The 24194-nt window shown below is 44.9% G+C and overlaps 1 protein-coding gene across 9 annotated transcripts in view; it reads left to right on the forward strand.

Annotated features, from left to right (window-relative positions):
- Nucleotides 1-531: 531 nt before the first annotated feature.
- Nucleotides 532-24194, forward strand: part of PCCA (propionyl-CoA carboxylase subunit alpha) — a gene marked incomplete at both ends in the record, with an annotated part of 291344 nt that continues 267681 nt past the window's right edge. For 4 of the 9 annotated variants that reach the window (XM_084234735.1, XM_084234738.1, XM_084234736.1 and 1 more), the window contains 4 exons: nucleotides 532-636; nucleotides 16312-16389; nucleotides 23139-23186; nucleotides 23298-23366. In XM_084234735.1, the coding sequence (XP_084090861.1) occupies nucleotides 532-636; nucleotides 16312-16389; nucleotides 23139-23186; nucleotides 23298-23366 (300 nt within the window). Of the gene's footprint in view, nucleotides 637-16311; nucleotides 16390-23138; nucleotides 23187-23297; nucleotides 23367-24194 lie in introns of those variants that run through there. The other 5 variants (XM_084234737.1, XM_084234740.1, XM_084234741.1 and 2 more) reach the window with 2 other exon arrangements.

Raw genomic sequence — 24194 nt, forward strand, 5'->3', positions numbered from 1 at the left:
GAGGCTGACTGCCCAACGCACAGGTATGGCGGGGCAGAGGCGGGACAGGGAGCTCGGATCTCCGGTTTCTTGGCCTAGAGCGTCGTTATTACCACATTCCCCCAGGCCTTACTTTGGTTCGGTGCTTGGCAGTTTAGGGCACAGAACATACGGGACCGTAGTGTGGGCCGCGCTGTCCGCACCGCAGGGCGCTGGGGCCGCGGGGCGGCCGGGCCGAGGTGACTCCCGACGCTCCCTGCCAGGCCGCGCGGGGCCGCCGGCGGGTCTGGGCGACCCCGAGCAGGCGCGGGCCGGCCGCGGCCGGGCTTGAACCGGTCCTCCCGCCCGGCTCCTCCCGGGGGCGGACGCGGCAGGACGCGCTGTCCCGCTGGCAGGACGCGGCCGCCGGGCTCGCCGCCCTCCGGGCCCGGCGCGCGCGGCCGGCCGGGCGGGCGGGGCCTCGGCGCCCCGCTCGGGATTGGCGCGCCCGCGGCACACCCCCTCCCGCCCCTCGGCGGGTGAGAGGTCGGCGGCGCCCGGGCCGGGGTGACGATGGCGGGGCTCTGGGTGGGGACGGCGGCGCTGGTCGCGGCGGGACGGCGCGGGCGGCGGTGGCCGCGGCCGCTGGTGCGGAGCGCGGCGCGGTGGGCCCTGCAGGTGAGGAGGGCGCGGCGCGGCCTGGGCTCCCCGGCCCCGCCCCGCGCCCCGCGCCCGGCGCCTCCCGGGGTTCCGGGCGGTCCCCGGGCCCGGCCCGCTGGGGGCGCGTCCCCGCCTCCCCCCGCCCCAGTCCCCCGGCGGCTCCGCGGTGGGGAGCCCCCGGCGCGCGCCCCGGAGGCCGCTGACAGCCGCCGGGCCGGTGCGCGCCTCCCGGCCGCGTCCCTTCCCGAGCGAGCGAGTGCCGGCCCGTCGTTTCCGTTTCCTCTTCCTCTTGCAGCGTGGGAGGACCCTGAGCAGGGTCCGGCGTGCGCTCGTTCAGCCCCTTCACTGCTCGGGGATGGGGGGCCGCCGGCGGCTGCGCCGAGCCGGGGGCTGCGGGAACGGGGCCCAGCGCAGCCGGGCGCCTGAGAACTGCGCTGCCGGGTGCAGCCCCCAGCCCGCCGTCTGCGCTGTCTGCACACTGTGCTGCCGCGAGGTCGGCCGTGGGGTTTGCTGATGGCCACCTGCGCCCGCTCCTTGGAGTGTTTGTGGCTGTTCGCACTTCCATGTCAGCACGAGTCTCTTGTACTTTCTGATGAAAGATTAGCTTGCTTTATTAACAGCGCTTCCGAAATCACTCGAAGACATTCTTTAAAATGAAGGGCTTCCTGAAAACTACCTGCCATCTGGTTCAGTCACCTTGTTAAACTTCCTTAAAAAAAAGTCTTTTAAAAATTGGCACGTAAGTTGGTTTATTGTCATTGAGTTTTAGAATTGGAAGACACTGTAGGGAGGATCTGGCCCCTACTCTAAAATGTAAAAGAGGGGGCAATATGGGAGCTGGAACTGGTCACAGAAACTGAAGTAAGTCCAATACTATGTTAGTTTGGTGTCAACTTCAGAATGTCACTCTCGGACACCCCAGTGTTCTTTGTCTTGCTACACAGCTTAGTACTTTTTTTTTTTTTTTTAAAGATTTATTTATGTATACAAGAACTGGGGTACAGGCCAGAGGTGTGTGTATGGGGGTGAGCGGATTCACCAGACACAGAGTGGGGAACAGAACAGGCAGATCGACTGAAATACACTGCTGAGGGGAGCAGCGGGCAAGTCAGGAGAGGTCTGCTGCACCATGTGGGTAGCTCCCTGGCCGGGCATCAAACTCATGCTGCAGTCGCTGTAGACAGCTTCATAGGTTGCGTCTTAACCACTTGTGCCACCAGGGAGGCCCCAGCTTAGTACTTCTTAATCTCTCGCTCTCTTCTTTTAATATTTTATTTCATGTAATTCTTACATCATTTTTCATTTTTTGCACAATGTATGCATTTTCATTTTGGTTGTATTCCCCATACAATTGGTGTCCTCCTTGTCATTTTTAAATTTCTTTTTTGATCTCATTAGTCCAGTGGTCTTCCAGTAGTGTGGGTTTCAATCTCCATGAGGCAGGGAGTTCCTTGCCTTCTTTTTATGGTTTATTTCTAGTTTGATGCCTTCATGGTCAGAGAAGATGGTTGGTATGATTTCAGTCTTGTTGTATCTGTTGATGTTTGTCTTCTGTCCCAGTATGTGATCGATCGATCCTGGAGAATGATCCGTGTGCGCTTGAAAAAAATGTGTACTCAGATTTTTTTGGATTTAATGTTCTATGGATGTCTGTTAAGCCCATGAGCTCTAGATCCTTACTTAGAGCTTTAGTGTCCTTACTTATTTTTTGTCTGTTGATCTAATAATTGTTGATAGTGGTGTGTTGAAGTCTCCTACTACCTACTACATATGTGTTTTCTCTGATGTCTGTTTTCAGAGATGATAATAGTTGTCTGATGTATTTTGGTGCTCCTTCATTTGGTGAGTATATGTTAATGAGTGTTATTTCTTGAAGTATTGTCCCCTTGATCATAATGTAGTGACTGTTAGGGTCTCTTTTTACCTTTTTGAGTTTGAAATCTGTTTTATCTGATATAAGTATAGCTGTTCCTGCCTTCTTTTTTGGTCATTTGCTTGTAGGATTGTTTTCCATCCTTTTACTTTGAGTCTGTTTTTATCTTTTATAGTTAAATGTGTTTTCTGGAGACAGCGATAGGTTGGGTTTTGTTTCTTAATCCAGCCTGTGACTCTGTGTCTTTTTATTGAAAGAGTTTAGCCCCTTTACATTTAGAGTTAATATTGATATGTTAGCGTCTGTATTTGCCATTTTATTTGTCTTTCCTCAGATTTTTTTTATTTATTCTTTAAATAACTTTTTTTTTTTTTTTTTTTGGCCTTGTTTCACTGTTATTCTGTTGGTTCTGGCTTTAGGACTCCTTGTAGTATTTTTTGGAGTGGGGGTTTAGTTGTAATGAAATTCCAGAGTTTCTGTTTTCTGGGAAGGTCCTTATTCTTTCTTCATAGAAGAAGGAAAGCTTTGCAGGATAGAGTATTCTTGGTTGGCATTTGTTGTCCTTGGAGTCTGTTGACTATATCCCTCCACTCTCCTTGCCCGTAGTGTTTCTTCGGAGAAGTCTGATGTCAGTCTGATTGGTTTTCCTTTGTATGTTATCTGTTTCTTCCCTCTTGTCAGCTTCTTTATTTTTTCCTTGTTTTGGATTCTTGGGAGCTTTACTAGTATGTATCTTGCTGTGTTTTTCCTTTCATCGTGGAAGTTTGGTGTTCTTCTTGCTTCTTGTGTGTCTATTTTCAGCTCCTTCTTCATGTTTGGGAAGTTCTCTTCAATTATTTCCTTGAATATTTTCTCTGCTCCTAGGTCTCTCTCCTCTCCTTCTGGGATTCCTATAACTCTTATATTTCCTTTCCTCATGGAGTCAGATAGTTCCCAAAGTCTTTCTTCAGTCTTTTTCATTGTACTTCTCTTTCCTTTTCTGTTTTGGTTCTTTTTATTTCTGTGTCTTCAAGAGTGATTTTTTGTTCTTCCATTTCCTCTATTCTGTTATCACTGCTTTTCCCATTCCCAGAATTCTTTAGCTCTTCCATGAATCCTTTGATCTCCTGCATTTCCTCACTTCCCTCTTTAGGGATTCAATTTCATTCTTCTGATCCGTTGTTTTCCTTAATGACTTCTGTCAGTTTTTTAATCAGGGTGGTTTTAAATACTCTTTCTGGAAGGCTCAGAAGTTCTTCCAAGTCACTGTTGTTGCAGTCTGATGGGTGGTTTTCTTTTTGTGGTATGCCTTTTTCCTGAGACTTGCTTGGTTGCTTGTAGGTTTTCTTCTGCCTGCTGCTTGTTTTCTTAATTTGTCCTATGCCTTGGGACACTGTGTCGCTGGTACTGGCCGGCATCTTTTTGTTGTGCTCTTTCTGGGATGTCGGAAACTAGTGGTCCAGTCGAGTCAAAAACTGTTATGTCTGAATTCTGGTAGGGCAGGAGTACTATGAATATGTTAGTGGCCGCTGTCACAGAGAATCTTCTCCTTCTGTATTTGTTTAATTCCATGGAGCTTCTTATGGTCCCACAGTCTACCCTGTGGTGGCAGGATTGCCCGCTGGGCTCCAAATTGCTGGATTCCCCTCTGGGTTCAGACTGGTGGCCAGACAGGGCTGGGCTTGTGGGGGCTTTTCAGCTCACTTCTGGCTGTGGGTGCAGCCCTTTCCCAGCTCCACACAGTCTAGGTGTGTTGCGAGCATGCCAAAGGTCTCAGATCTAAGATGGGGAGTCGGGAGGGCACTTCTGTCCACCCGCGGTCTGCCCTGGCACAGCCTCGGGGCTTCGGTGGCCGGATGGGGACTGGCTTGTGGGGGCTTTTCAGCTCACCTGGCTGTGAGTGCAGCAGCCCTTTCCCAGCTCCGAGCAGTCTAGGTGTGTTGCGAACACGCCAGAGGTCCCTGATCTAAGATGGGGAGTCGGGAGGGCACTCTAATCTCTCTTTATTCTAATCTTTATTGGCCACATCAGTTGCAGCTATAAGACTCAAGCTCATTTGCATAGGGGGCAGCCCAGTAGTGGCAAGGCATAGGCTTTGGAGTCACAGATGGAGTTTCCTGTGACTATAGCCCAGTCACTTGCCTGGGTATCAGCTTCTCCTTTTCGGCTATTTTTCAAAAGATTTATTTATTTATGCATACAAGAACGGGTACAGGCCAGAGATGCTGGGGGTGAGAGAATTCACCACAGACAGAGCGGGGAATAGTACAGGCAGATTGACTGACATACACTGCTGAGGGGAGCAGTGGGCGAGACAGGAGAGGTCTGCCTTGCCATGTGGGTTTCTTCCTGGCTGGCCGGGGATCGAACTTATGCTGCAGAGGCTGTGGATTGCCTCATAGTGCAGCGCCCAACCCCTTGCGCCACCAGGGAGGCCCCCTTTTCAGCTACTTTTAAAAAACAAATCTTTATTGAATACTTCCTGTGTTCCATCTCAAGGGAATGAGTATAGTTTTCTCTCTCTTGGGAGTAGTCTATTAGGAAGAGACAAGAAGTGTAAGATGCTGTTAGGGGAGAGGCTTTGGTGCTATAAGAAAATAAAGTGAAGGAATTTGGCCAGGTCAAGGTTTGGAACTCTGCATCCTACATCCTGTTCTGGTGCTTCACTTGAATTCATTTATTCAGTCCTCACAACAGCCCTGGGCTCTCCATCACAGATCAAGAAATGGAGGCTAAAAGTGTTATGTCACTTGTTCACAACCACAGAACTGGTAAGCTGCAGGGATAAGGGTGAGGAAGGAGAGCTTGCACTCTTTGGCATAGTATGCTCCCTGAGGCAAGGGACAGTTTTCCTTTGAAAATGAAAATCAAAACAAGTTTTGAAGGACAAATAACTTTTCTAGGCAAAGCAAGAAGAGATGAGTATAATTACATGTGAGGGAATAGTACATGCAAAGGTCCTGTGACCAGACGAGATGACAGGCTTGAAGAACTAAGAGAAACCTATGGAGGCTCTGCGGCTGGGCCTCAAGGCAGAGCTATCAGCTTTGGTCTCTTACAGCAGTGGGAAGCCTTCACGTTGAAGGAATTACACTGACACTTTATTCGGGAGAGGTTAAGTGAGAGGAAAGTTGTTACCTAAATGCACTACACTTACTGTATAACATATAGTTGACACTCTGTATCCATGGGTTATGCATGTGCAGATTTCTCCAGTAGTGGGTTAAAAATACATACTAGATAGTTAGGCCTACACGGTTGTCTCTTTATGATACTTTTTTGGGTCATCGTTCCCTAAACAATACAGTTTCACAGCTAGTCACACATTGGTTAACAGCAAGCATGTGCAGTGAGAAATGCATCACTAGACTATTTCATGGTTGTGTGAACGTCATAGAACATAGTTACACAAACCTAGATTGTCTAGTCTGCAACACAGAGGCTGTATGTAGTAACTGCCATCATATGTACTGCCCGTCGTTGACTGAAACATTGTCAGTGTGATGCATGACTGTGTTTACAGAGTACTTACATTATATTCGGTATTATAGGTAATCCAGAGATGATTAACGGACAGAGCGGGACCTGTATGGGTTATATGCAAACACTACACCATTTAACATAAGGGACTTGAACATCTGAGGGTTTTTGTTATCTACTGGAGGTTCTGGAACTTTCCCCCAAGTATACCAAGGGACAACGTAGAACTTTGATTTTTTCTTATGTGGTTTCTTCCTTTTAATGTGTTGGCAGAGACTGCATCATGTCTTGTGACTTCTGCGTTCCTAGCGGTGCTTGACACAATAGGTGCTGAATTTGTGACAGTACTAACTGCGGTAGAGACTGATGTTTGTGCCAGTGAAGAATTCCTCTGGAGTTGGGAAGAATCTCTGAAGTTCACTGTCGCTTTAGGGGAACTTGAGCTGCTGCTTAGCTTCTCTCTATGCTTCTCTTTTGTGAACTTGAAATGTGCTCCACTGAGTCTGTTTGAAGCAGAACCTTTTGAAGATTTTATTCCTCCCTCCACCCCTGCAAACCATTTGGTTGGTTGGAAAGCCGACTGCAAACTCTAAGACTGTAGTCTGGAGAATTCTAACCATTCCTTTAACGTAATTTGTTTGCCTTTAGAGTGTATGTAGAGTTTACCTTTTAGTTCTTGTTTGTTTTGTGGGTGAGCTGCTTTTTAAACATATTCTGTTTAAGTACTTAGTGTTTTCTTTGGTCTGCATTTTTCAGCGGCTCCAGGGTATTGGGTTTATGCTAATTAGAACTTTCCTGTGCATGATGTGGTGTTCATATATTCTCTCTTACCTCTGTGACAACTGAGATTCCAGTTTCACAGAAGAGGAAGCAAAGCTCAGAGCACTCAAGTAACTTGTTAAGGACATAAATTGGTGGAGCTACTATTTGAACCTTGGATGGTTTGATTTCTAAGCTGTGCTTTTCCAGTTCCAACTGTCACTCATTTGAGTGGTAGTGTCATTATATGTGCATCCAGGAAGCTTGATTAGTCAAGCTTTTTGGTCCTTCAAATCTGAGGTCTTTTCTAGTCTTGGAAAAGAATGCTTAAGCATACCTGAATGTTTTTGAATGACCTGAAGGTAAATCTTTACAAACGGCTTATAGATTTCTGACAATCACTTGGGAAAAATGTCTTCCAAGGTTATTATGGAATCCAGTTTCTGATGTCATAAACTGTGTATGGACATTTGTGTATTTATACATCTGTTTTTTGGAGTTTATTTTGTTCTTTAGATGTTCAAATAATGAAGAAATATAGTGACATTTTTGATTAAAAGATTGAAGGGAAAGGAGTTGTTTATGTTAGCATATGACTGACAGATGCCCAGGGACCCCAAGCTATTAAGGGGTGCATTCTCTAAAAGTGGTGAAGCCATTTATGTGCCCAAAGGCTAAAGAAGCAGATTCTTAGTGTGAAAGATTTTTTTTTTTAAGATTTATTTATGCATACAAGAGCCGGGGTGCAGGCCAGAGATGCAGGGGGTGAGGGGATTCACCAGAGACAGAGTGGGGAGCAGAACAGGCAGATCTACTGAAACACACTGCTGAGGGGAGCAGCGGGCAAGACAGGAGAGGTCTGCTGCACCATGTGGGTAGGCCCCTGCCCGGGGATTGAACTCATGCTGCAGTGGCTGTGGATAGCTTCTTAGTGCTGCGTCTTAACCTCTTGCACCATCGGGGAGGCCCTTAGTGTGAAAGACTTTTAATAGAATTTGTGTGTGTGCGTGTGTGTGTTTGTGTAGGGAAGGGGCGGAAAGAGAGGCAGAGAGGGGCGCATAGAGAGGCAGAGAGAGGAAGAAAGGATATTCCTAATAAAACTCTGAAAATTACCCATCCCCTCTTGGGTAAATGCCCAGCCAAATAGAGTCAGCCCAAAGACGGCTGCTGAGGTCCAGAAACTTTCCACAAATTTAAAGTACCTTCTGGCAAGGAACCACACAAGAAAGGGGTTAGGCAGGTACTAGAGATTTGGAACTGAAGGCAAGACTCAAAATTCAAAATATACCACTTCAAGGTAATTGCTGCCATTAGCTCTGCCAAAGACCAGGAGCAGCCTCTCCCTGTGTCTCTCACCCACATGTCTCCTTCTAGTATCTCTCCCAAGTGTCTTTGCATGTCTCTCCTTCATGTGTTTCTTTCCAGTAGTACCAGGGTGCATGTCAAAGCCAGAAAAGAGCAAGAGATCACATGCGTTGTTACATGCTAAGCATGACTGCCTAACCCTGCCCCTAGTTCCCAGCAGCCCTCCATTCAGGATGTTAGGTTCATGGTATGTTGCAAGTTGTAGTTCTTGTGCCTGAGAGCACTTCAGCCTGGAAATAGGGGGTGGAGTTCATTCATGGGGTGGAGGACATTGTTCTTGAACTCAGAGTTTGCTTCTTACTGTTCCTCCAACATTTAAATGTTTCTCATTGAAAAAAAATGTGAGTAGATGGGAGAAGAGTGATGAAAAGGAAATTGGGAAGGAAACATTTTATTTGGGGGTAGAAACATAGTATTTTCTTTTAGCTATCTGGAGCCACATTGAGTTGTTGGGAAGAAAGGAAATTAATGGCTGTTTTTGGGGTCTGTGGTTAAAGTTGGAGCCGGTGTATGTGAACTTGGAGCCTAGAGAAGGTATGTTAATATTTATTGAATAAGTAGTCAATTTTATTTTACCCTAAATTAGGTTTCCAAGATAATGACTCCTAAGAGACCAGAAAGCTGAAGCTGGGGACAGAAGATCGAGATAAAGATTACATTAAAATAGTTTGAATTACAAACCACTGAGGCAGGGGGATGGTTGATCTTATTTGTGGTTTATGGGGTCATGAAGTGGATGTGAAAGAAGTCAGAAATCACCTTCCAGATTGGCAGATGATATGGGGTTACTGAAAATGGCAGCCAAGGAAAACTTTGTTTACATCAGCAAACCACCTTCACATGATTCTCATTTTTACAACTGAGGTTAAATAACTTGCCCAAGGTTACACAACAATTCAATGGTAGATGCAACAGTCAATCTCAGATCTGACTTCACCTTTATTATACCTTATTAGCATTTTAGTAAAAAGGAGAACAGACAAATTCATATATCTGGGGGGATAAAAACTAGCTTGGGCTTCACAGCTGTCATGGAAAATGGAAGTAAGTAGTTCCTAAAGCTCCAGTCAGCACAGACTGTCCTACCTCTGGGTAGAACTACAAGGGCAACTAGTTATCTAAGAAATAACTTGTTACCTGTTTTATAGAAAAAAAGGCAGCGATGTTTCCAGTTTCAGTGGTTGCTGTTAATTGGATACTTTGTGAAAGTGATAGTAGCTATGTAAAAACACTTATTTGGAGGGAGATGTTTAGGCTTCTTAGACTCAGCCTGAAAAGGGACTTTTGTGCAGTTGGTGGTCAAGAGAAGTGTGAAGTTAGCAGGACAGAGCAGGGGGAGAAAGCTAAGCCAGGAAGGGTCCATCCCACTGGGGAGCTCTGGAGCAGTGGTTTTCAAAGTGGGGCTGGGGAAGAGGGGGAGGGACACCAGCCAGCAGCAAGGGCAGCATCACCTGGGAACTCCTTAGGAATGCAATTTCTTCAGCTCCACCTTAGACCTGCCAAATTAGAAACTTAGGGCTGGAGCCTGGCATGCTTTTACCTTGCCCCCCAGGTGATGCTGATACAGTCAAGTTTGAGAAGCACTGCTCTAGGTCCGCCTGGGCAGTAGAAATGTAATGTGAGTTGCAAATGTCATTTAAAAGTTCTAGCACTCACATTAAGAGAGGGAAAAAAAGGTGAAATTACTATTTTATTTTTTGAACCCAACATATTCAAAATACCATTTCAACATATAAATATAAAATAGTTACAGGTGAGGTCTTTTCTGTGTGTTCAGTATTTCGTCTTCGAATCTTGGGCATATTGGAGCATATTGGAGCTTGGAGTAGGCCTTTCAGTGCTCAGTGGCTGCATGTGGCTAGTGGCTACCATATTGGATGGCCAGCCTAAAGCACAGATTGCACAGCTGAAATGGCCCCACACTGAGGGCCTGGCCTTTTGAACCCTGCCTTAATCAGCCATTGTGGGCTCGGAGAGGAAAGCCCCAGGCTTGTTGGAGAACTCCTGTTAGGTCGAGGCAGAGGGGTTGAGGAGGAGCAGGTGTGAGTCATGAGCAGTCAGGGCACCAGTCACGTGTGGTTAATACATGCTGCATGTCTGCTGGAAAGACTGGACGGCACCGCCATTACCTGCTACAGGTGGACCTGGCCGGGGAGCTGCGTGGGATGGTGATGTTTAGAGGTGGTGCGACTGATTTCCTGGCTGGCTTACTGTGGAGGAGAACTGGAGAAGCTTGAGGTTTGATCTCTCTCTACTATCAGGGATTCAGCCTAACTTTTAACAGAAGATCTGGACAGACAGCTGAAGATTGGAGTGGCTAGTGAGGTCTTAAAAACTGAAGAGGCAAGGTTTGGAACAACTGGCTTAAGTGAAAAGGCCTGTGTTGGGTTCCTAGTGGGCACTCTGCCGTGGGCGTGCTGGGTCGGGTGCGGCATGGAGAAAAAACACGCTGCAAATGCTTCCTGGCTAGAGAAAAAAATCAAGAGAGGACCTTACCTTTGTCTGGAAAGTTAGAAGCTGAAGCACTCAATAATGTTTGCGTTTATCTTGGCATGGTCAACTGATGGCTCCCTTCACTGCTCATTGAGGATTTCTGTGAAGTAGTTTGCATCTTGTTAGCAAACTGACTTTCAACCAAACTGTGTTGGTATTATCAAAGAATAGCTCTCATGTCAGTGGCCAGAATGTGGTTTTTTTTTTTTTTTTTTTTTTTTTTTTTTTTTTTTTTTTAATAGAGGCATGCTTTATTTACTTGTTTTACTGGTTTGTTTGTTTGTTTTTTGTTTATACATGCACTGGGTACAGTCAGAAGTGCGGGAGGGTGAGAGAATTCACCAGAGCCAGAGCGGGGAGCAGAGCAGGCAGAAGGACCGAAGTACACTGCTGAGGGGAGCAGCGGGCGGCAGGAGAGGTCTGCGCGCCATGTGGGACCCTCCTCCGGTGGCCGGGGAGCTGCTGGGGATCGAACCGGCACCGCAGAGGCCGCGCGCAGCTTCGCAACCCAGCGCTCAACCGCTGCGCCACCGGGGAGGCCCCAGAATGTGGTTTTGATGAAAATCGTACTTTTGCCTGCAGCAGGACAGTGTGTGCAGGATTTAAGATGGTGGTGTTCCCCGAGGCCATGTCCAGGCTGTAAAGGTAGGTGCTAGCCTCTCTGGGAAAAGGCTCCCCTGTTTGCATTAGCTGGGAGGCAAGTATCCAGTTTGTCTAAAAGCTGTTCCAGTTCCCCCTTGCTTGGTCACCAGCGCTCGTTACTTACAGGGGTACTTGCAACACTACCTGGCATTGCTCCATCCTCCCTTATCCTCACAGCGGCCTCTGTCGTGGGTGAGTAGTGAGGTTGCCCAGTTTAGATATGAGAAAGTGTCCTTTGTGTTTAAGAAATGACAGCACCTAATCCGAATCTAGGCCATTGCTTTTAACTGTTAGCCATACCATGATCAATGGTAATTCCCAAAAAGGTCTGTGATAACTTTAAGAAGGGATAGCTGCACAATTGGATTTAGTTTTGTGTAGACCACATTTGCTCAGTGCTTTACAGTTTATAAAGGCTCATTTGATCCTTTTAGCGGCATTGTAGGAGGGTCAGGGAACTGTCAGCACCTACATTTCTAGATGGAAAAGATTTGCCCAGGTTGGCATGACTCACAAGCAGTGGAGTTAAGAGTTGACTCGGGCCTTGTGGCTCTGAAGGTCACGGTACTGGCTTCCCCTGTGCCATGTTGTTTGCAGGACTTTCTTTCCTAAGTGGAACATGAAATCTTGCTTCTGGCAGAGGAGACTCAAGGGCAGTGTGTTCCTGCAAAGTCACTGTGCACTCCTACCTAGCTGAGACAGGCTAAATCATCTTTATAAATGGGGTTGAATAAAAGTTTTCCTTAGAACTCTGGTCTCAAGGAAGTATCTTAGATACTTTTGGACTGGGCTTGTCAGTTTGTTAGGTGCTTAACAAAAACAAGAGGGTTAAAATTCCGTGTACAGGTCCAAATTAGCAAATTCTTACCAACTTGTTCCCTGCATTTAAGAAAGAAATCTTATGTTGTAGCTCTGCAAAATGTCTGATTTTAAAATCTATTTTGTCGTAATTTTGAACTTCTAGAAGGTGTCAGCAGTAAACTGAAACAAAGAGTCTTTATGGGGCCAATTCCAGGCCAGTTCAGACTTTCTATGGGAACTGCCCTAAGGCTGTTTTTTCCTTTGTCATTGTTATGTAAACAGTTCTACCTGCTTGTGCCATTTTAACTTCTGGTAACTTGGCTAACTAGGAGTATCATGTGGTTTTTTTTAGAAGTTTTGGGCCACATTCTCACAAATTCACATATACATGAGCTGTATGCTTTTTTGGATAATGGTGGCAAAATAGTCTGTTAGAGGTTCAGGACCAAGTAATTTTAAATAGAAAGAGATCACAAAAAAACAGTTTGTTCAGGTAGAGTGCTACATCTTGGCCTGCATTTAGATCCAGGTATAACTTGTAACTGTTCATGTAGTTTTGAGAACTGTCTGCTCTAGATGTTTTTTTTTTAAAAATATTTATGCATACAAGAACTGGGGTAAAGGCGGGGAGGGGGGGTGAGTGTGTGTGTGTGTGTGTGTTGGGGTGCTCAACCCTCTGTGCCTCCTGGGAGGCCCCTAAACTCTCTTAGCGAGCAGAGGGCTTGCTGGAATTGGGGTGAGCTCAGATTAGAGCTCAGTGTCCTTGATTTCGTCTGCCTGAGTTCTTTCCCAGGTGGCATATGCCACTTCTCACAGGTTGCTTTCACCAGACAGAAACCTTGCCGTTTGTTCTCCCTCTCCAAAGGTAATTCCAACACCGAGCCGCCTGTCCTGATTGTGCTTTGTCTCTGGAAGGCTACATTTAGTTTTGCCATAGAGTTAGTTATACTCTTTGTTAGTGATTAAAGACACATGAGATTTTATCTTGTTAAAGGTTCTGTTGACATGTTCCTCCCAAAGAGGAAGAATTTGTCAAAATGCAAACGGTTTTGTTGTTTCATTTAATAAAATTGATAGGAAGCTGGCAAGCCCTTTACTCTTTTGTGCAATGTCCATTGTTACCTCGAAGAAGAATTAATGTGAGAAATTGCCAAATAGTGTTTACTGTTCTTTGATCTTCAAATTTCTGTATCAACTGGGCTGATGCTATAAAAACAGGGCTTGATGTTTAGGGGAAGGAATGTCATCTTTATCTTGTTCAGTTTGGTGTTAAATTGCTCAGTTACAGCTATGCTGCTAAGGACAGTGGAAGACAATTTGTATTTGAACAAAGGGTATAGTGAGATCTGCTTGGTAATTTTTTTTTTTAAAGATTTATTTATTTATTTATACAAGCGCTGGGAACAGTCAGAAGCGTGGGAGGGTGAGAGAATTCACCAGAGCAGGGAGCAGAACAGGCAGACTGACATAATACACTGCTGAGGGGAGCAGCAGGTGCAGCAGGAGAGGTCTGTGCGCCATGTGGGACCCTCGCCAGTGGGACCCTCGCCAGTGGCCGGGGATCGAACCGGCGCTGCAGAGGCTGCAGGCAGCTTCACAACCCAACGCTCAATCGCTGCGCCACCAGGGGAGGCCTTGGTAATTTTTTTTAACCTCAGATCATATCTTGGCATAGACATTATTGTGATTGTGGGAAGTGTCCCTGTTTTTATATCAAAAAACATCAGAATGCTTCTAGTACTATGTTTAAGTCTTGTAACCTTTACAGCCTTGCCTGGTGGCAAAAAATTAAAATTCTTGAGACTCAGTTTTCTCATTTTTAAAGTTGGTGTGAAAACTCTTGGACTCACAGGGATGTGGAAGGAATAGGAGAGTTGGGTCTTTAAAAGCTACAAGTAATAATGTCAATTTTTTTTTTCGCATTCTAGTTTTTTTTACTTGGTAGTTGTAGGGTAAGTGATTTTCAGGCTTTTCTGCCCTCCTGCCATTAGGATTGATGATGGGTCCTTGTGGTCCTGAATGCATGCCTGATGGTGGACACCTGGAGTAGGGTGTGGGCATGTAAGTGGGTACACCTTGGCTAAGGTTGGGCTTATAAGGGCATTATCATGGGGACGCAAGTAGAGCAGAACCACGAGAGAAGCAGAGAATGAAAGAACAGAATAGCAGAGAAGCAGAGGCCACCAGAGAACACCAGAGAGAGTGAAGACTTGCTGGGGGCTGGGAGGCCTGCCAGCCTCCTGGCCCCCTGGCACCCCTGCCTGCCGTGTACCTGGTAAATCCCAAATAAAGCCTGAAAAGCCACTGAGGGCTCCAGGACTCCTCCTTTACCCCATCTGCTCGGATCATAGAAAACCTGCTCTGGCCCTTCCTGCTTTTACAGTAGTGTTGGCTTTATTGGGGACTATATCTTATTTATTACCTTTAGTTTTTGTGAAAAGGGTTACATTTTATTATTTGGGGCTTCATACGTAAAAAAATACTTGTGTACATCTTTGAGTTCACTTTAAAATGTTGCTGTAACACATTTTGCTTATTTGAGTACTTAACCTCTTGGCAAATTCTAAGCAGTAGTATCTGCTGCTTTGTTACCCCTGCCCCTTTCTTGTTACTTCAGTGACTACTGGGTAAAATTTTTTTTCTTGAAAGATTTATTTATGCATACAAGAACTGGGGTACAGGCCAGAGGTGGAAGGAGTGAGAGGATTCACCACAGAGAGTGGGGAACAGATCAGGTGGATTGACTGAAATACATTGCTGAGGGGAGCAGCGGGCGAGCCAGGAGAGGTCTGCTGCACTATGTGGGTTGTTTCCCAGCCGGGGATCAAACTCATGCTGCAGAGGCTGTGGATTGCTTCACAGTGCGGTGTTTAACCCTTGTGCCACCAGGGAGGCCCAGTAAATTGTTTTCTTAAACCTTGCCTATGATTTTTTTTTCTAAAGATTTATTTGTATATGCATATAAGAGCTGGGGTGCAGGCCAGAGGTGTGGGGGCTTAGAGGATTCACCAGAGACAGAGTGGGGAGCACAACAGGAAGATCTAAAGAAATACACTGCTGAGGGGAGCAGCAGGCGAGACAGGAGAGGTCTGCTGTGCCATGTGGGTCACCTCCCTGGCCGGGGATCCGATTCATGAGGCAGTGGCTGGAGACAGCTTGATACTGCTGTGTCTTTAACCCCTGTGCCAGCAGGGAGGCCCCTTGCCTATAATTTTATTAGTGGTTCTTTTTTTTTTTTTAGATTTATTTATTTATGCATACAAGAGCTGGGGTACAGGGCAGAGATGTGGGGGGTGAGAGGATTCACCAGAGACAGAGTGGGGAGCAGAACAGGCAGACTGACTGAAATACACTGCTGAGGGGAGCAGCGGGCGAGTCAGGTGAGGTCTGCTGTGCCTTGTGGGTTGCTCCTTGGCTGGCCAGGGATCGAACTCTTGCTGCAGATTGCTTCACAGTATGGTACTTAACACCTTGTGCCACCAGGGAGGTCCTATTAGTGATTCTTAATGTTTTAAATCCTTACCATACACCTCCTCCCTAGATACTCATAATAATGAATTGGAAGCAAACTTGATTATTAGTATTATCTTTTAACTTCTATCTGCCAAGTCACTTTAGTACCAGAAAAAGTAAAAGAAGGACATCTGCAAATAAATAAATATTATTTTCTGGTTACTGCTAAACTGGAAGCTCTCTGAAGACTGAGACACTCATGCTGTATCAAGTCCTCTGTGGTGTGTGGCATTTCTGGCCCCACCACACCAGTCTGTAGATCAGAAAGATCTTTCTTCAATTGTTGCTTGACCCCAGAGACTTATTGTTACTTTTCTGGTTGGTTTTGATGGGTGTTTTGGTTTCTCCTGTATACAGGGGGCATGTGTGGCAGTTATGATTTCTTTTCCATAGTCATGGCATGTTGCTTTGAAAGCTGTCTTGGTCAGTAAAACAATTTCTTCCAGCCAGATGCATGCTGGAAGAATTACCCTGAAAAAAAAAATATGTATTTAAAAAATTTTATTTATTTTTGCGTAGCACTGGCGTGCAGGCCAGAGGTGTGGGGTGTGAGAGGATTCACCAGAGACCGAGTAGGGAGCAGAACAGGTGGATCTACTGAAATACACTGCTGAGGGGAGCAGTGGGGAGACAGGAGATGTCAGCTCCTTGGCTGGGGTTCAAACTCACGCCATTGTGGTGATAGCGCTAAGACTTAACCTCTAGGCTACCAGGGAGGCCCCGAAAAAAATATTTTTAAAGCCCATTCAATATTTGGTAATTTATTTTACTTTTTGTTTTTTTTGCAGCGTGTTCCACACTACTCAAGACTGCACTTAGTGGTGTCTCGAAGTCTCGGGTCAGTAGGATATGATCCTAATGAAAAAGTAAGTCTTTAAAAAGTGCTTTCTTTTTTTTTTTAAAGATTTATTTATGCATACAAGAGCTGGGGTACAGGCCAGAGGTGTGGGGGGTGAGAGGATTCACCAGAGACAGAGTGGGGAACAGAATAGGCAGCCTGACTGAAATACACTGCTGAGGGGAGCAGCGGGCGAGGCAGGAGAGGTCTGCTGCGCCATGTGGGTTGCTCCTTGGCCGGGGATCCAACTCGTGCTGCAGTGGCTACAGATAGCTTCATAGGTTGCGTCTTAACTCCTTGCGCCATCAGGGAGTCCCAAAAAGTACTTTCGATAGCTAGTTAAACTGGTTTTACTTTCTGTCTCCCCACTGTGTTCAGTGGGCTTATTACATTTTATTAATGCTGTGCAATTATTGCTCCAACATCATAGATTTTGTAGGTGCTCAGTCATTATTCCCCTTTCTGTTGTGGGCCATAACTTTAGTCTCTTCCTTTGTATCTATACTAAAAAGGAAATAAATTTACAATGTGTTTCCTTTGTTTTTATCAGAATCACCAATGTAACATTTGTTCTGTAAGACTGAGAGTTGAGAAATTAAACTATTGACTTTCATTTAATATTTATATAATTCACTTTGATTAAAGGTAATTCATTGCATTGTAGATATTAGGACCAGCGAACTCCAAATAAATAACATTCGATATAGGATAGAGTTCATACCTTGAGCTAAAGGGATGACAGGTAGCGATCAGAGCTGAAACCTGATTTGTGAACACATCATAGTGACAGTGAACACATCACAGGACGCCGCGTGTTGAGTTCCAATCTAGACATCATCAGCCATCCTAATTAGGAGCACTAAGGTGGTTAGCGAACATTTGTTCTAGGAGAGTTTTGGTTAAGGTCGTTCAAGATGAATGTTGTGAAAGTAGAATGGACAGGCTTATTTGAGAGTGAAATAGTTGAGATGGCTTACATCACATGCTGAAGATACAGGACTATTCAAAAGAACCTGGAAGTTTGGAGAAAGAAATGGTTTACATTGTGCAATTCAATAGAGGTGATGCAGGGCATATGCAATAAAAAAATTTCCTATTCACATAAAAAAGGGTGAAATTTTAATACTCTTTAAATTCAATATCTAAAATGTTATTTCATCATATAATCACTATTAAGTATCAGTGAGATGCTTTTTTCTTGCCAAGCCTTCTAAATCAGATCTCTCATAGACACTTGGCACATCTCAATTTGATTCCACATCTGAAGTGCTTAGTAACCTCATATGGCTGTTGTTTGTCGGGTGGCCCAGGTCCAGATGCATTAGCTGTGATAAACTTCCTGTTCTGAAAGTCTGCAATTTAAGTCCGATAATATTAGACAAATCAGAATATTGATCCACTTGCTTTATTTTTTTTAATTGTTTTTAAAGATTTATGCATACAAGAGCCGGGGTACAGGCCAGAGGTGTGGAGGGGTGAGAGGATTCACCAGAGACAGAGTGGGGAGCAGAACAGGCAGATTGACTGAAACACACTGTTGAGGGGAGCAGTGAGGAGACAGGAGAGGTCTGCTGTACCATGTGGGTTAGCTCTCTGGCTGGGGATTGAACTCGTGCTGCAGTGGCTGCAGACAGCCTCACAGGTTGCGTCTTAACCCTTTGTGGCACCAGGGAGGCCCTGATCCACTTGCTTTAGGTGAAAGTTGCATGCATGCTTCTGGAGCATTACAAAGTACAAGATGCTAAAGCTTTCTGTCTTTTCAAGCAGGTTTTAAGGTTGCTTTTATGTGTGTGAGATATGTTTCTATCTGTGACAGTTTGCTTTTAGGCTTGATTTTATTATACCTCATAGCTAAGGTTGTAGGAATTGCCAGCTCTCCTGTCACCTTAGCTACCATTGATAATTACTACAAACAGACAATTCAGTGTGCATAATACTCTTGTTTTAGGACAGTTAAGGGGGACCCCTGCCCTTGGCAGGCGCTAAGCTGGTGCATGCTTTGTAGTAAATGTCTGACATCTGCTGCCTTGTGCCTTTGCCTAAGGTGAATGTGGAGAAATGTAGCCTCCTGATACATCAAGGGCAGTGATACTCTTGACACCTGTGGGTTTTGCAGGTGTTTACACCACTTGGGAGACTTGCCCTTCACTTTGTTGGACTTGAAATTCTGCTTTCAGGGATCTTTGCTATCTTGTAGCCATTCGTTACATGGATTCTTATCTGAATTTGCCTCTACAGTGACTCCATCAAGTCAAAATTAAACCAGGTATCCACAGCCACTGCAGCATGAGTTCTATCCCCGGTCAGGGAGCAACCCACATGGCGCAGCAGACCTCTCCTGACTCACCCCGCTGCTCCCCTCAGCAGTGTTTTTCAGTCAGCTGCCTATTCTGCTCCCCACTCTGTCTCTGGTGAATCCTCTCACCCCCCCACACCTCTGGCCTGTACCCCAGCTCTTGTATGCATAAATAAATAAATCTTAAAAAAAAATTAAACCAGGTGACATTTAATCATTTTGAAAAATAGTATTTTTCCATTTGAGTTTTAACAAGTCCATGTCTGTTTATGAGGATGGAGTTCAATTAACTTTATGGTAATTTGCTTAGAAAAAGACGGGGAGATTTCACAGTGGTGTAGAGGTTGAGTGCTGGGTTGCGAAGCTGCCCGCAGCCTTTGCGGTGCCAGTTGGATCCCCGGCTGCTCCCCGGCCACCGGAGGAGGGTCCCACATGGCGCGCAGACCTCTCCTGCCGCCCGCTGCTCCCCTCAGCAGTGTACTTCGGTCCTTCTGCCTGCTCTGCTCCCTGCTCTGGCTCTGGTGAATTCTCTCACCCTCCCGCGCTTCTGACTGTACCCAGGGCTTGTATCAATAAACAAATAAATCCTTAAAAAATTTTTTTTAAAAAAGTACTTTGTGAGAGAGTTTAGAAAAAAAATTTAAAAAAAAAGAAAAAGATGGGGAGATTTCAGTAGGTCCTAAGTTAGCGGGAGCTGGTGCGGTACTATGGTGCGCCTGCAAACTGTGCTGTTAGGTGGCATTAATGCTTCAGTGCTTGAAGCCTGCCCCATTCTATTCTGGTCATGTTCCATGGGGTGCTCTGACACGAATACCTGGGTGTAAATCCTGGCTTTACTGCTACTTAACTTTGTAAGTGAATCAGGCAGGTGATTTGGCCTCATCAAGTCTTGGTTCTCTTGTAAAGAGGGAATATTATCAGAACTGGCCCTACAGGATGATTAGGAGGACTGAATGGGGCCTGCACGGAAGGGAATGTCTCAGGACCCGGCCTGTAGGAGACATATCCATCGAGCCCCATTGTCAATGTCATCCCGAAGGCCTCAGTGTTGCAAATCTGGAAGCTGAAGCTCTGCCCCCAGGTGGTAAGAGAGAACTCGGTGCAGACTCCAGTCTGTCCCGCTTGTGAATTTACCCACTAAGCTTTCACCCCTTTGCAGAATAATCTGGGGGGTGGCCCCTTGTCCCCAAGCACCAGGGGGACAGGCCAGCATGGCGCTTCCCTTGGTCTCTGAATAAAGTGTTGTCTTAGTGGTTTAGGCCCCAGCTATGAGGATCTGAACCTGGGGAAGAAGGAAGGCCAGGACAGAGACGGGATTAATAGCAAACAACTGGAAAAACTCTCAGGAAACTTCCAGTAGGTTGTTTAATCTGATAACATCGTTCTCTCTCATGGTATCTGAGAGCCCCTCTTCCTTCAGGTTCTTTATTTAAGCCATTGTCCCTCCTCTCCCTCCCTCCCCCAAAATAATCTTAAGAGTGACTTACAGGGCTCTCCACTTAACAGGGCAAAGTTCTTGTTCCTTAAAAGGCGTGGAAGTCCTTTCATTATCTGGCCTTATGCCCTCTAGCTGTGTTTGCTACAGCTCCCCCACAGTGATTTTTGCTTGAGCTGCCCTAAAAATCACTTGCACTTCTCCAGTGCTATCCTCTGCATTTAATGCGGCCTCTCTGACATCACTGGCTTGTCACACTCCCCCCTTTTACTGTGATGGCGTCATCTGGTACTTTGAAGTTATCAGTGGCCTGTTGTTGCAATTGATGGTGCAGAGGGGGAGCTTATAGCTCATCTCAGTGTACCTCGTTCTCTCCTGCATAGCTTCTCTGGACAAATAGACCAGAAACTGGTGGTCTTGGGTGCCTTTGGGGGAAGGTCCTGGGTGTCACTACAGTGTCTCCCCTTTTGTACCTTTAAAGTGCTGAACAACATAATCTGTCATTTATTCAAAAGAAGATCTGATTGATGTATGGAAGATTGACACGATTAGCTTTATTGAGCTCATACACCAGTTGGTAATACATGAACAGTCCTGTACAGATAGGTTTCTTCAGAGAAACAAGTTGGATGGATAGGTGGAGATTTATTGGCTCATTCCTCTTGGAGGTTGAGAAGTCCCACTGTTGGCTCTCTGCAAGCTAGAGACCCAGGAGGCTGGGGGTATAGTTCCCGTCTGGGTCCAAAGGCCTGAGACCAGGAAGCTGTTGGTCTAGGTCGCAATCCAGGGGGAGAACACGTCCCGGCCCACTCAGCAGGAAGATGAACCTCCTTCCCCTGCCCTTGATTCAGGTGCTCGGGGGATCGGATGTCCTCACACTGGGGTGGGGGTGGGTAGTCTACTTTACCACTCAGTATTTTCCCTCGGACAGGTAATCACACTTGTAGGTGTGCAGCCTCCTGGCGTGTGACCAGAGGGGTGAGTATACGCGATGGCTGACACCTGTTGAGTTTCTGTGTGAGCTAGGCACCGCGCTAGACATCGAGGGTGTTCGTTCATAGTCTCACCGCCTGTTGGCAGGTAGTATTCTCATTTTTATAGCAGGAAGTGAGGGCTGGGAAGGGTGCTGTGCCCACAGAAGACACGTGGGAGAGAATTCCAGCTTGGGCAGTTTGAGAGCTGGAGCTGGCTCTTAATTATTATTCTGCCTCTTGGCTAGAAATTAGGTTAGTGTTCTTACTTAATCTTTTTTTTTTTTTTTAAAGATTTCTTTATTTATACATACAAGAACTAGGGTACAGGCCAGAGGTGCAGGGTGGGGTGTGGGTGATGGTGAGAAGATTCACCAGAGATGGAGTCAGGAACAGAGTGTTCTTACTTAATCTTGATGATGTTCTCATGATTTGTGATATTGGTAGTCAGCAATCGCTTAATGTGTAACTTCAGTGCTTGTACTACTTTTACCAGAGTCTGTTTGATACTTAATACAAATTCACAGTTTAAGGTGCAGTTCAAGGAAGTATAAGCATTTGTTTTCTTCTGAGCTTACTCTTTAACAGAGGTTTACTGTGACCATTTAGGTATAGAAAGACAGGTGATCTTATACTCTCAGGCCTGAGGTGAGATTGGGTATTTTAAGGGCCCATCTGTTCCAGGCTGAATGATTCAGGAGTCTATCAAATTAGGAGGCAACCAACTTTTATTCCATCGTCTCATGTTGATGGAATAAGCCATGTGTGATATAAAGGTTAAACCACAACTTTGAAGCCTTTTTCCAATTCTGAGATTCTGTGACTCCCTGTTGAGTTAAAAATATTGCTTTCAGTTACATAACTTTAACTTTTCTTTTAGAAACAGAACTAAAACTTTTTTATAGTTCCATTTATAACAATTCACTGACCTAGAAATAATTGTGTATGGAAATGTATTGCATTCAAATTACTTTCAATTACATGTTTCTTTAAATGGGTTAGCCTGTACAATGTGAAGAGTAGGTTGAGAACCTTATTAAATAGGTTCTCACTGGAATGCTATAGGCTTATAAATGTCAAAATCAAGACTGATAGAGATTGATGCCTAAGGTCTAGTAGGTTATTAATATTGAATGTAGGACCCCAGCCCCACAGAAAATGAAACTACTCCTTTTTTATACAGCCTCAGCTGCTTTAACATTTGATGGCTAGTCAGATTTTTTTTTTTTTTTAAATAGAGGCATGTTTTATTTATTTATTTGTTTGTTTGTTTGCTTGTTCGTTTATACATGCACTGGGTATAGTCAGAAGCGCGGGAGGGTGAGAGAATTCACCAGAGCCAGAGCGGGGAGCAGAGCAGGCAGAAGGACCGAAGGACACTGCTGAGGGGAGCAGCGGGCAGCAGGAGAGGTCTGCGCGCCATGTGGGACCCTCCCTCAGGTGGCCTGGGAGCAGCCGGGGATCGAACCGGCGCCGCAGAGGCCGCGGGCAGCTTCGCAACCCAGCGCTCAACTGCTGCGCCACCGGGGAGGCCCTGATGGCTATTCAGATTTAACCTTATTTTCAAATAACATGGCAAGCTTGGCCTGGGAATATTTGGATATAAGCATAATTGATATCTCTTCTGAGTTATGGAAACTATCATCTCATGCTGTACCTCATCCCAACAGAGGGGTTGTATAAATAAATTGTACTTATGTCCAACTTTCCTTTGAGAAACAACTCGACGCTTAAAATTATCTTGAATTTAGAAAATAAATGATGAAGTAAGTTGTTAAGCAATTTTGTCTAAAGTACTTTAGTATTCTGAAATATTATTTGAAGATTATCTTTTGGCAAGAGAATTAATAATATCCTTTTAGCCCTTTACTGTGAATTACTGGAGCTAGTCAGCTGATGCTTTAACAGAATAATCAAGAGACAGACCCTACTGCCAGTGAGCATCTGTCCTTGTACTTGATACCATTCTAGGAAATTACGCTTGTGTTGGTATTATGTTCAGTGGTAAATGTGGAAAAACTTGATATTTTCTGGTCTCAAATGAGAGTAACATTGTCAACTTTTTTTCTCTTCAGACATTTGATAAAATTCTTGTTGCTAATAGAGGAGAGATTGCATGTAGGGTGAGTAGAATTTTAATCTTATTTTCCATTTACTCTGTGGATTTTATTATTATTAAATCCTTTTAAATATGAGTCATGGTTAATAGATAACATTAATGTGTTTTAAAATAGGTTATTAAAACTTGCAAGAAAATGGGCATTAAGACGGTTGCCATCCACAGCGATGTTGATGCAAGTTCTGTGAGTATATTTTTGCTTTATTTGAATCAGTACCTGATTTTGGGTCAAGTAGAAAAAAAGGGAAAGATGCAGATTTATTTTCTGGGGCCTGAAAAGGGCACACAATTTAAATATCTCTCTAATTATTCCCTTGTATTAAGCACTGTGGGGGCTTCACCATGTCTCACTGTGTATGTTAGCTACCTCTAATCATCTGTACCCCCAAGTCTTTAAAAATCTAAAACAGAATAAATATTTGCTAGGCCCCTTGCTAATCACCAGATTTAAGCAAAACATGAAGCTAGACTCAGATGAATAAGATGTGTAGACAGTGCTGCTGACGAGGGCACACCAGCCTGGGGGAATGCTGTCCTGGTCTCACCTTCCTGAACCTTCACTATATTCAGCTGAAAAGTTTGATCAGTGAAGATTAACTAATGCTGACTGGACATGGACAGAAGATAGTACAGCACAGAACAGCCAATGCTTTATCATCTTATTTGGGACTTTTAGCACAGCAGGCCTTTTTTTCTTTTAGCAGTAATGAACTATGAATAGGTAGAAAAAAATCTCATGGGAAAATAATGTAAATTATTGGAACTTTATGCAATGAAATACAAGTAATTATGCAAATATATTGTTGCTGCTTCTCATTCTTTTCTACTACTTTTAATAATGGGGCCTCTTGGTAATGTCCGATTTATCATAGTTATTGAACACAAAGTATTTTCAATTTTTGTGATTTTTTTATTTTAACTGGTTGTTCATTTTGCCTTATTGTGACTCTTTCTTTAAAAAAAAAAATGGATGCAATTACAGACTACTCTAATTTCCTGAAAATAAAGGTTA

This window comes from Talpa europaea, assembly GCF_964194135.1.
Source record: "Talpa europaea genome assembly, chromosome: 6".
Taxonomy (NCBI): domain Eukaryota; kingdom Metazoa; phylum Chordata; class Mammalia; order Eulipotyphla; family Talpidae; genus Talpa; species Talpa europaea.